Genomic DNA, 12,942 nt, shown 5'->3' with positions numbered 1-12,942 from the left:
TACTAGAGTAGGCCAGGCGCAGGTCACCGCCGCACGTCCAGCACGTAAGAAGCCAAGTGCCTGGACAGCCACATCCCCAGCAGCAGCAGCTCCTTCAATGGCTGCAGAAGCAATGCCGACCACCCGCCAAGCCATCGGCAATGACTTCCCCACTCTGGGCCAAGGTGAGGCGGTGCGCACGACCGGCAACGGCAGCACCAGCGCTTCAGGAGGGCAATCCAGCAGGAGTGCTGACGACTTCCCAGCACTGTCCTCGGCACAGGCACCATCTCGTATGCTGTCCGGTTCCTGGGCCAAACGGTGAACATCTAGCATATTTTCAAGTTTGTAGCGTGTCGGCCACAGTGTTTTTTTTAATCATCAATTAAACAAGAGTGTGATCAATCCATCCATCTATGGCTTCGCACTCGCGGCTTCGCACTTGCAGCTCCATCATACATACATACACACACGCACACACGCGCGCGCACACACACACGCGCACACACACACACACACATATTATATTTCTGGACGATGTGGACTTTCTTGCTTTTCCTCTAACTTGTCGTGGTCCCATGCGGTCGGTGTAAAGTTGTCAATTGTGTTTATTCTACAAGCTCAAGATGTGACTAAGAATGCCCAGTTTGTGAACGTTTAGCATATTTTCAAATTTGTAGTGTGTTGACCGCAGTGTTTTTATCATTAATTTAAAAAAAAAGTGCGATCCATCCATCTATGGCTTTGCACTCGCAGCTCCATCATACACGCACACACACACACGCACACATTCCTGGACAATGTGGACTTTCCTTGTAATTTATCATGTTCCCATGCAGTCGGTGTAAAGTTGTCGATTGTGTGTTATCCTACAAGCTCAAGATGTGACTATGAATGCCCAGTTTTTACCACAAGGGCATCAGGTGATTTTACTTTTCTTGATTTTTATAATCCTGATCTTTTATGGGTGTAAGAATTGTGAACAATAAAAAAGGACTAAGGTTCTATGCATGACGACGGTATTATAAAAGGGGATACTTTGAAATAGGGGTTTTGACCATGGTATAAATAAAAATTCTGCCAACTGTGTGATGATCAGCAACTGACTGGATTTTCATGAGAATCTAGAAAGGAGTAGCAGGAACACGTTGCAATCCATGTGGACAAGGCTAGAAGCATTTCGCTCAGTACAGCACCTAATTTCATGGGCAGAGGGACTGCACGAGCCATCTGAGATCTTATGAGAAATAACACGTACAAAAATATTTCAAAAATGATGCGTAAAGAGCAGCTTACATGATCACAATGCTCATTAGTTAGGAATGCGGATGCCAAGTATTATCGTCAATTTTAGCATAGTACTTTGTAGTAGCTAGTATTACTATGGGGATAGTAAGAGTCTGGTAATACATCAACGAATGTTGGCAGTGACGTGGAGCAACACTTTGTGTTCAGGCAAGGGCTTCTAGATCGGCATTCAGCTGCAGCACCTCTTCATCAATTTTAGCTGCATGGAGAGAGACAGAGAGACAGAAACAGACATACAGATACATGAGGCCAACACATGTAAGTAAATAGCTGCACATCAGTCTACTTATGACACACTCAATCCTGGGTGCAAACTAATTGCATGATTCACAATACCAACTTCTGCGATGCGACACCTGCGGCCGTGGCACACAGTTCACAATCTGTTCGGTTTCTGCGACATCTAAATGCAATGTACATACTTCGAAGTACACATGCAGTGCACATGCATCCAGTAAAGAAAGCTGTACGATGTTGCGCGTAGTCGACTTCTGCGACAGTGGCCCTGCGACTGAATGCGGCAGTATATGTCGGGCAATTGCTCTTCACAAGTGTCGCATGTCGCACATACACGTCGAATTGCAGAAAAGTGAGATTGTGAATCATGCTTTGTGGACACTACTGTAAAAGCCATTATTTTAACGAGCCGCAAATATAACCATTAATTAATGTAAAGTTGACCGGTTTACGTATACCAAAGGTAACGATTCCCACTCATTCTTGACGTTCACCAGCAACAGTATAAGTATCGATTTCTGTATACTGTAAAAGCCATTATTCTAACGAGGCACATATATTATAACGATTTCCCAAAATTGACTGGTTTACGTGTACCAAAGGTAACGATTCTCACTCATTCTTAAGGCTCAATAGAACAGTATATGTATCGATTTCTGTATAACCATTAACGATTTCTATTTTAACGACAGATTTCTCCTCGTTAACTCGTTAGCATTAGCACTTCGTTATATGTATATGGCTTTTACACAAACGCTTTTGTAATGATCAATATGACTGTCCTGAGGTGACATCTCAGTGTGATGTGTGCTGTTGTTCCTTACTGCGTAGCCGCTGTTTCTTTATTTCCATGGCTGACAAGTGCCGCCAGTATTGTCGTGACTGTTCTCAATGCTGTGCTGCTAGTCATCGTGCTGGTGCGTCAGTTGCTTCTACCCGTCGCGACATACCTGGGAGGCCCTGGAGCGTGGTGCATCTCGACACTCTGGAACTTGGGCCGGAGAAGAGTGGCTGCTTCCATTGTGTGTTGGTGTGTGTTGATGACTTCACAAAATGGGCCGAAGTTGTACCGTTGCAAAGCCATGATGCCCAATCCGTGGCCGACGCATTCTTGGCGATATGTTGTCGCTGGGGTCCTCCGGATGTCGTACGCGTCGACAATGGCACCGAATTTCAGAATACTGTGGTCAACGCCCTGTGGAGTCACTTCTACGTGATGGTCAAGACTGGTGCGGTACGCCACCCACAGTCACAGGGTGCCGTGGAGCGGATGAACCGCACACTGCTTACGATGATGCGGAAGGTCCTGGACACTGCCGACGACTGGCGGTCGGAGCTCGACCTTCTCCTGTACTATTACAGGAATAGACCCCATTCAACCACCAGGCTGACACCGATGATGGCGATGACAGCCTGGCAACCACATGACCTAATTGTGGCAAAGGACCAACCTGCCTGCGAGATGAGCCAGTGGGTCAGTCGGCTCGGTGACAGCGCTGCTCGCATCCGTGACCTTATCGAGATGGAGCTATCTGTCCACGATGGTGTTGATGATGAGCATGATCAGCCTCAGCTCTACCACCCAGATGATGCCGTCATGCTTCGTCGTCCCGACCGCAGCCAGAAGTTGTTGTCTCCGTACGAGCCTGGCTGGGTGATCAAGAAAGTTATCAGCCCTTCTACTGTGGTCATTGCATCTGGGCAAAGGGAGAAAGTCGTCAATGTGGACCATATCAAGCCAGCTCCTCGGATCGCTGTAGGTGAAGCACTGGAGGAGCTCGATGTGGCAGATGACTCCGCTCGCCACCAATACACATTCCGTGACCGTGGGCGACTGGTCATGCCATCCCGTTATGCTGACTGAAATGTCACCTGGGGGAGGGGTGTAATAATCAATATGACTGTCCTGAGGTGACATCTCAGTGTGATGTGCGCTGTTGTTCCTTGCTGTGTGCATTGTGGACATTCTCATGCATGTTTACTTGTCTGCTTGTCTGTGTCATGAATGATCATTAGTTCATTGCCTCCTAGCATCACGTTATTGCGCGCCAAATACAGTTTACCGTGCGCGCGCTCGCGCGCGCCAATGATGTTGACAATGCTAAGCTTGCATGCGAGACAAGTAGTTCTAGTAGTTGCAGTTGGGAGAGACATGAGGTTCTTGATGGTTTGATTGAGGTGTTGCCGGTTGGCGTTTTGTTGCTCTTTACTCTAAGCCTTTATCGTAACTATTCATTACAACCCAGAGCCGTGTGTGTTGGCTGGTCTGCCACGAGGTTGTGTGCGGAGGTAGTTGAGAGAGAGAGAGAGTGAGTGTGTGTGACTACTACACTTTTCTAATTAAGCGACAGATTTCTCCTCGTGAACTCGTTAGATTTAGCACTTCGTTATATGGACTCGGATGGAGTAACTGGGGGGGGGGGGGGGGGTGTTAGGGGACATCATAGCATAACTTGTAGTTCCTTGGTCCTTTTTCTTTACTTCGTTATATATATAAGGCTTTCACAGTAACATGCACACACTATAGTTATAATAAGTACATGCTGTCCTGGTTGCAGCTTATCATGAGTGTGTGAGCAGTTGTGAGTAGACCACCAAGAGTCCGTAACCATGGCGAGACTCTTCAAACCAGAAGCTAACTTAGCTAAGCCCATTTCAATTCACATGAGCATTTTCAGTTTCGTTGTCATGTGGCTGCTGCACATAGACGCTTCTTTCCTGCAGCTACTTGTAAATACTTGCAAAATGGATCCTTTGCCTACTGCACCGGTGCTGCATGCGTAAACTCACCCATGCACACACTACTTGAAGTGGTATTGAAATACGAGGCACCAGCAGTAGCTCAGCTGACTCTGTTCAATGCCAAACTGTGCCAGCCGAAGGCCATGTGCATTATACGTCAGTACATCACAAAATATGCCAAAATACCACGACAGGTTTGCTCATTGGAGACTCGGAGAGTGAATTGATTATATCTTCAACATTTCTTGGAACAGTACTCATGTTGACCGGTAGTTCACACAGTGCCCTCCCTCCCTCCCTCCCTCCCTCCCTCCCTCTCTGTCTGTCTGTCTCTCTCTCGCTCGCTCGTCGCTCCCGCCCTCCCTCCCGCTCCCGCCCTCCCTCCCTCTCACATAACACCAGTATCACAGAAGCGACGTTGATGTTGCACATGTGCATGCCATGACAGCTACTGTGTACAAAATAGAAATCATACTCTGTCCCCAGCCTTTAATTCACGTGTATAATAATATAAGCATATTAGTCACGTACACCATCCCAGAAGGTCATGCTCGTTTGTGCCACTCGAGTTTCCATCTTGAAACAACAACAAGAATAATCACTAACAGTATTCCTGTAAAATGCCTACCGGTACCGGCCTGATACGGAAACATTTTGCAAAAAAGTCATACAGTGATCAATTATACAATTCCCCACTTAAGAAAGGTTAAAGTGGTTCATATTGCCCCCCCCCCCCCCACACACACACGCATGCATACACACACGTACACACGTACACACGTACACACACACACACACACGTACACACTGCATAAATAAAACTGTACCCGCTTTGTCATAGTCCTCTGCAGCAATGGCGTCGTCTAATTCGTCTTTCAAAGCTTCTATTCGTGCTCGCAGCGTCTTCTTCTGCAGGTCAGCAACATACGCAAAACACACCTGACAGGCTGTTAAAATACACTACAGCCCATTCATAAAAAGATGAGCGCTGGCTCTGGCCTGGCGAGCTCCCGTATTTTGGCGATTTTTCGTGATTTTATCGTACACAGTGCCGCGAAATTTGAGAAAAAAGGACCAAAAAAGGTACCTCAACTGGGGTTAGAAATGCACAATGCAGTGATGTAAGTGGAATGAAACGGAATGGATTTTCATGGCCTTTCCCAATAGACTTTATGCACGTTGTACAGATGTACGAAGTTCTGTACTAGGACCGTAAGTGTGTACAGCCTACGCATGGGCCGAATGGAACAGGAGCTAGCATATGTATTTGGCGCAAGACACAGCAACGACATAGCTCGATTGCGATGTACGTTTCGTGCCCGCTGGACTCATCAGGCAATCTTGAGCTGTGTCGTTGCTATGTCATCTTCTATGTGCCATGCGCTACCTGATGTACCAGCCTGCTATGTCGGATACCGCCAACCATACATCGACTAGACGCCAGGCGCGAACTGATGGTGGTGGTGGTGGTGAGAAGGAGAGCTCTGTGCCAGAACTTTGCAGCGTAGAGAGCGTGTGTGGGCAGGTGTGTCTTCACCACCATATTTTAATCAACCATAAGTACAGCTGCAGTGGTGTCTTCAACTTCATTCTCCCGAGTCAAGCTCTGTATGAAGACATCCTGGCCGATATCCTATTCTTGTTATGGCTTGCCTTTCGGAGAAATGAACTTCAGAAACATAATAAACTGGAAGAACATTCCATAATCATCTTTTTCTGAATGGACTATACACATACGTAGTTTGTAAATTTGCACTTGACAACAAGAAAACGCAGATTCTTAACTTTTAGCGGCTACAATGCATTGCATGATACGTTAATGCTACTGGTCATTACTACCTAAGTTATCCCCGCGCATGAAAGGTCAGCAAAGAAGAGTGCCAGTCCAAGTACCAATGACAATGGCTTTACTACTGCAGTGCTGTACTTGTCATGGGGAGGTCCTGATACTATGTACTAATAATAATAATTATAATATTCGCGGGATCCGCGTTAGCATCACTTGAATGTTCAGAAACACACAAGCTATAGCCTTCGCTTCCGCAGGCCACCACTATGCCTTTTCACCTCAGTGGCGAATGCAGACCTCGCCACTATGCCTTTTCACCTCAGTGGCGAATGCAGACCTCGCCACTATGCCTTTTCACCTTAGTGGCGAATGCAGACCTCGCCACTATGCCTTTTCACCTTAGTGGCGAATGCAGACCTCGCCACTATGCCTTTTCACCTTAGTGGCGAATGCAGACCTCGCCACTATGCCTTCTCACCTTAGTGGCGAATGCAGACCTCGCCACTATGCCTTTTCACCTTAGTGGCGAATGCAGACCTCGCCACTATGCCTTTTCACCTTAGTGGCGAATGCAGACCTCGCCACTATGCCTTTTCACCTCAGTGGCGAATGCAGACCTCGCCACTATGCCTTTTCACCTCAGTGGCGAATGCAGACCTCGCCACTATGCCTTTTCACCTCAGTGGCGAATGCAGACCTCGCCACTATGCCTTTTCACCTCAGTGGCGAATGCAGACCTCGCCACTATGCCTTTTCACCTCAGTGGCGAATGCAGACCTCGCCACTATGCCTTTTCACCTCAGTGGCGAATGCAGACCTCGCCACTATGCCTTTTCACTTCAGTGGCGAATGCAGACCTCGCCACTATGCCTTTTCACCTCAGTGGCGAATGCAGACCTCGCCACTATGCCTTTTCACCTCAGTGGCGAATGCAGACCTCGCCACTATGCCTTTTCACCTCAGTGGCGAATGCAGACCTCGCCACTATGCCTTTTCACCTCAGTGGCGAATGCAGACCTCGCCACTATGCCTTTTCACCTCAGTAGCGAATGCAGACCTCGCCACTATGCCTTTTCACCTCAGTGGCGAATGCAGACCTCGCCACTATGCCTTTTCACCTCAGTGGCGAATGCAGACCTCACCAGTACTACACATGACTATACACTGGTCAAAGTGGTCATGCCTGCGCGTGTTTTTCTTTTCTTTTCCACACGTCACTGCACAAGTTAACTGTCATGAGACGGCTGAGATCGCGATGTGACCTTGGCACATACAATGTACATACCTCTTCGGTGTCTTCGCCTGCAGTCAGCTGGGTGGCAGCCGGCTGATCGTCTCTTGCACATGTATCTAAATCTCCTGCGAGAACAAGATGAAGAAGAAGAATCCCATGTACAGTGCGTATCGGTTATAGTGTGGTCGTATACAAGAATATACTGCCTACAAGAATGAACACTCATTTTTTCATAATCATAACACCTATTTTATGTGTATATTTATTCTTACAAGCAGTATTATCGCATAGTAGAATATATCGGTCCTAAGAATGGATTTTGTGTAGCAAAATATGCCAGATTAGTGCAAAATGTATCGCCTGTAGTAATAACATCTGTGCTCTGTGCATGCTCAATACAATAATATTCAACACAAAAAGAGAGTTATGTCCAACTGAGCATTGGAGAATCACTTTTTCTGTCCAGTCGGACTCTTTCTTCCGACTTCTCTCCTATCTGCTGCTCCGCAGTCGCCTGGCACGACCGCGAGTCTGATCCGTGTGTATCATGATTGTGTAGACCTACATGATTGTACGTGTCCACATGCCACACATGTATTATGACTGTCACACGTGCATATGATATGTCACACGTGATTTATCGTGTGTAAGAAATATCGGCAATAAGAATCAAATGTCGTTTTTCAAAACACCCACGCTATAACCGATACCTACTGTACATGTAAACGTGGCATCAAGACAAGAATCACATCATTCATAGACAAGGTTTCAGGCATTTTAACGTGTAGACCAGCGTGTATGATGCCACCAAGAAGAATTCCTGGTGCTGGAAGTTAACAAAAGTCTGACTCTCTTGCCTCCTACAAACTTTGAAGTAAAAATGCAAAGAGCAACGCATAGCGTGGATGTATGGACATTGTAACTGAAAGCCAGCATTACTTCATGGCATGTACAAACATTCAGTGACTGCGGAGTTTCACTCAAACCCCACGGAAATTCTCCAGCTTACCGGCACCGGCATGGTTGAAATCATCACTGTCTTCAAAGTCCAGTGCCTCGGTCAAGTCCACTGGCTTTCCATGCTTCACCAATAACTCTGCACTAACCAACTGGATTGGAAGAGGCAGCAGTAAGCAGCGATGGCAGTAGCAGCAGCAGCAGCAGCAATAGCGGCAGGAACAGAGCGTTGTGTCGAAGAATCAAGACGCAAACCAAGTTACTAGAGGGTACATCGACTGTGTTACATTTCCCCGAGCAGCAAAGCAGCTGATCTTTGCCGGAAACCAGCTACAATGTGCCACTATTTCATAACGTGTATACAGAAAAAAGTAAATCCCTGTCACTTTTCAACAAGAGTGCATGCATCTAGAGTATGCTACACACAGGCAGGCACTGTTACTGCAATAGTGCGCAGTGCACAGCATGCAGAACTGGTCACACACACACACACACACACGCACGCACGCACACACACACACACATATACACACACAGTGGACAAAATACAAGCTGCAAAGTATAGGTTGTTATTCTGAGTTCCATGCCCAAAGGAGATCCTCAGACAGTGTGAAACTCGGAGTAACGACAAATAACTCGTTCCATTCCGTTCACAGTGTGTGCCTAGAGTCTGTTTAAAAGTTACATGCCAGTGCACATTCTCCCGGCTTTCACGACTAACCTTGCAGAACGAAAGCTCGATTTTCACAAGGCGTTGCAGGAAAGCGGATGCCGAACCACTGCTGAGGAGCTCTTGCAGTTTGTCACTGTACTTAGTGCAATTGGATACAATTTCCATATCTGCAAGAGTAAACAATAGCAATTCAAGCAAGAAGAATGAAGCGTAATTATTTGTGCAGATTAAACTCGGATGGAGAGCCAAGGATTAAATTAAAAAAGAGGACCAAAAGTTTACAAGTTATCCGTTTTGTCCAACACTAAAGGTTATATTAAAGCAGAATACTGTTGAGTCAAAATGTGCAACAATTAGCACAAAAACTGACTGATGAGATCAGGTCGTTGAATGTCATGATCTCATCAGTCAGTTTTTGTGCTAATTGTTGCACATTTTTGACTCAACAGTATTCTGCTTATAACCGTTAGTGTTGGACAAAACGGATAACTTGTAAACTTATGGTCCTCTTTTTTAATTGTAATTATTTTCTTCACTCAATGACAGTAGTAGTGATATCACTAGTAGATATGTGAGATTCAGAACACTCCAGGACCACAGGACCACAGCATACTGCAGTGCTGCTCAATGAAAATCAGATCGCATGAGTCAAGTACACATTGGGTGCTGTGCAAATACTGGAATGTGACCCGCGTGCAGGGCGCAAACTTGATTCATGCAATTGGATTCATTGAGCAGCACTGTACATGTAATTATGTTCATGCATGCACATGTACACACAACCACACAGGAACATCTGTACCTGTAGTTGCACACATAACACAGACACAGACACACAGACACAGACAGACAGACACACACAGACACACACACACACACACACACACACACGTGGACATTATGATTCCCCCGGACTCACCACTCTCTTCCTCAATGCGCAGGTAGTCCTGCCTCAGCGCATCAAGTTGTTCTTGGCAATCCTTGAGGAGTGCATTCAGCTGACCAGACTTCTCGTGCTCTTCTTCTAACGCTTTCTCAACAGATGCTTTCTCTACCAAAAGTTTCTCCTGCTCAAGTTTGAGCCGCTGAGCCTCCTTGAAGTTCCTTCCTGGAAGAGAATACGACCCAATACAGATGCAATTCTTTCAGTCGGGACATTTGTGAGGTGAAAGGATAGATAGACTATGGTTCACTGAAAACCAAACAAGAGAAAGAAGTCATATCAACAACCTCAGCGTCATGGTCAACGAACACATGTACAATAGAGCCTCTCTTATCCGGTACTTCCACATCCCAACACCTCCTACAGCCGGGCCCTTCAGGCAGAACTAGAACAAGGGAATATGATTGTAATGCTCCCTCATACGGAAACTCACCGCTGACGGCCAGCTTTTTGGCTGTTTCGACACTGGGCAATTGCGTGGTAATACTGTCGAGCTTTCCACGTAAACTAGCCGTGTCCTTCTGAGCAATAACCAACTAAAAAGACAGTAGAAAAGGTACATGGAGTGAAAGAGATGAAAGAAAAAGTAAAGTCAGGTGATGCCACACAACAACAGGCAGCCAACATACCATACCAAAAGAGAAGGGAATGTGACTGGGTCTACATCGCATTAAGACATCTAAAACAACATACCTTGTGAGTGATACCTTGAGCTTCATCTTCTTTTTCTGTAAGGGCGCCCTTTTGCCTGCATTGAAACAAGGAGGCATAGATCTTACCTCACGATGTTTCCCCGACAAAGAGGTGGCTGTAAGCGTCAGAAGACATTAACCCTAGCCACACAGTATATGTAGATTGTAAGTTACATTGTATTTGCTTCATCTAGTGAGATAGCATGCAGAAACTGCGGAACAAGAGGTATAAACATGGACTTACTCAGATAAGGATATGCTACATGCCAATGTCTGCCGGGACTGCTCCGCCAGACATAGAAACGATTCGACACACTCGGTGTCATTTCTGCCCACTTCCAGGGAATGACTGCGGCTCTCAATCAGTGACTGCATCTTCGTTTCAATGTCCGCATGCCTGCACAATGACAGGGAGAGAGAGAGAGAGAGAGAGAGAGAGAGAGACAGTGGAGGAATGGTACACATGACAAAATCTGGAACCTGGCCAGCCTGATGAACTGAGAGAAGCTATGAACTATTGCAAAGCCCGCCGTATTTCTCGCAGTTCATAATCGTGCAATCTGACTCTTTGTCGTTCTCCAGACTTCCATGCGATCATTGAAGCCATTCATTCTGGCCTCCGCTGTGAAGATAGAATAGCACGGCTGAAGCAGCCGGCTGTCCAATGAATACAACTAGATGTACTGTACGCTGTACGTACGAAGAGGTTCTCCTTCGCCAGCAGGGAGTGCTCAACACGGTTACGTGGACCCTATTACACACATAACAAATTGTGAGTATATTGTACGTATGCATGAAGGGGACAGTAGCATGAATACTCTTTCAAACAGTGCTAAACACCCCATGGGAGATTCACTGTCCTTGCTTCTTGTTTAAAGCCAGTACACAGCATATAATATTCTGACCTCTTTTGACTGGTGTCTATCTCCTCTTGAAGCTTCTCTGTGACGCCCTCATCTGCTTCCAGTTTAGCCTGAAGTGCACAAAGTAGGGAGCAGAAAGACAAGCGTGGAGATGACAATGGCTACCAGCACCTACACACACACAATCAGTACGATGTAGATCGGCTATACACAACGTCATGTAGGCGTGTTTTCAGATGTCCCGTGTGCATCCTGTGCCTCAGTCCCGTAAAACTCGTACAGCACTGTACACGTAGAAATAAGCTAGCAAGCACACTTTCAGTCTTCCCACTCCTACTTGGCCATCGGAACGCACGCGTACCATTGCATCACGAAAAACGACATCAACCTCACGGCACTGATAAGGGAGTTGCACACTCTGCGGTTGGGGTTCGTAGTCTAGATAGGACAGCATCAACTTGTAGTTTTCCGGCAGCATGGGATATCTGCAAAGACCTTTTAAAGCACACTGTACACATGATATGATCTACCATGCACATCAATAACTAGCTGTCTGCCTGGGAAGTGCAGTACCGCAATAAAACAAATACACACACACACACACAAATGCTGCTTTCACATACTTTCCGCTTGTCCAGCTGCGCCTGTTGCTCGTGCAAGCTCTCCACCTGAGTGTCCAGTTGCGAGCGCTGTGCTGACATTTCTGTACGCACGGTTGCCACCTTGCTGTCCACAACATCAATGGATGCTTGGATGGTACTGGCCTGTTGGCGCAGGCCACGTAGACGTTCCTCGAGCTCAGCAATCTCCATCTGAATACACAGAAATAGGGAATAGACCACATTGGACAGTAGACGGTTGAAGACCGCTTGGTTTGCAAGAGTTACATGCAGAAACGGGAGCAGCAGTCAGAGCATGATTAATGTGAACTCTGCAAAGCGCCAGCACACTATACACAGTGCAATGGATGCTGCTACTGTGGCGAAGCAGGAGAGACTCTCGGTGGTCAAGGAATGGGTCAAGACATTGACTGCCGCAAACATCCCTCAGTGGAAGTCCGATCATCTCAAGATTCGGGAGATCTTGAACAGTCGAGTCCAGAATGGCGCCGCGAAGCTATACCTGGCATAATGCAGCTGTACGATCACAGCAATAATCGCTGGTTATGATTCGTGTGTTATACTTGAAGAGATAAGCGACGGTGTTGGGCAATACGTGCTGAACATACTGGTAAGCACATCCACTGTCAACAGCCGTGACTGTCTGGAGGCTGATCTATTAGATGTCATGTTTCTGGAGAAAACAAACAATGCCGCTATATCACAGGCAATGATGAAGACTCTAATGTCTTATGGAGTTGCTTGTGAGAATATCATTGCATTCAAAACAGACAGTGCAGCTTACATGAAGAAGGCCGTAGTAGACAGACTTTCTCCTACACAAATCACTATGTACATGTATTACTATGAATTGCACTATTCATTGCTGGCACCATCAGGTCCCTTGCTTTCATTTAGAGATCGCT

At 46.5% G+C, this 12,942-nt stretch overlaps 2 protein-coding genes across 2 annotated transcripts in view; one reads left to right on the top strand and one right to left on the bottom strand.

The window, feature by feature from the left end:
* LOC135805239 (E3 ubiquitin-protein ligase ZNF598-like) overlaps positions 1–941 on the top strand; it is a 7,933-nt gene extending 6,992 nt beyond the window's left edge. Inside the window, exon 4 of the mRNA XM_065319250.1 lies at positions 1–941. This exon is cut by the window's left edge and continues 1,292 nt beyond it. Coding sequence (XP_065175322.1) covers positions 1–304 — 304 coding nt within the window. The 3' untranslated portion in view covers positions 305–941.
* Positions 904–12,942, bottom strand: part of LOC135805235 (serine-rich adhesin for platelets-like) — a 31,129-nt gene continuing 19,090 nt past the window's right edge. The window contains exons 18-28 of the mRNA XM_065319247.1: positions 12,041–12,229; positions 11,460–11,527; positions 10,799–10,951; positions 10,556–10,610; positions 10,296–10,398; positions 9,839–10,027; positions 8,968–9,086; positions 8,299–8,398; positions 7,341–7,414; positions 5,094–5,175; positions 904–1,486 (exon numbers count right to left, since the gene is read on the bottom strand). Of these exons, the coding sequence (XP_065175319.1) occupies positions 1,431–1,486; positions 5,094–5,175; positions 7,341–7,414; positions 8,299–8,398; positions 8,968–9,086; positions 9,839–10,027; positions 10,296–10,398; positions 10,556–10,610; positions 10,799–10,951; positions 11,460–11,527; positions 12,041–12,229 (1,188 nt within the window). The 3' untranslated portion in view covers positions 904–1,430. The remainder of the gene's footprint in view (positions 1,487–5,093; positions 5,176–7,340; positions 7,415–8,298; positions 8,399–8,967; positions 9,087–9,838; positions 10,028–10,295; positions 10,399–10,555; positions 10,611–10,798; positions 10,952–11,459; positions 11,528–12,040; positions 12,230–12,942) is intronic.

Source organism: Sycon ciliatum, chromosome 1, assembly GCF_964019385.1.
Source record: "Sycon ciliatum chromosome 1, ocSycCili1.1, whole genome shotgun sequence".
Lineage (NCBI taxonomy): Eukaryota > Metazoa > Porifera > Calcarea > Leucosolenida > Sycettidae > Sycon > Sycon ciliatum.
Note: the sequence above shows the minus strand (reverse complement) of the source record. Positions and strands in the feature narration are given on the sequence as shown.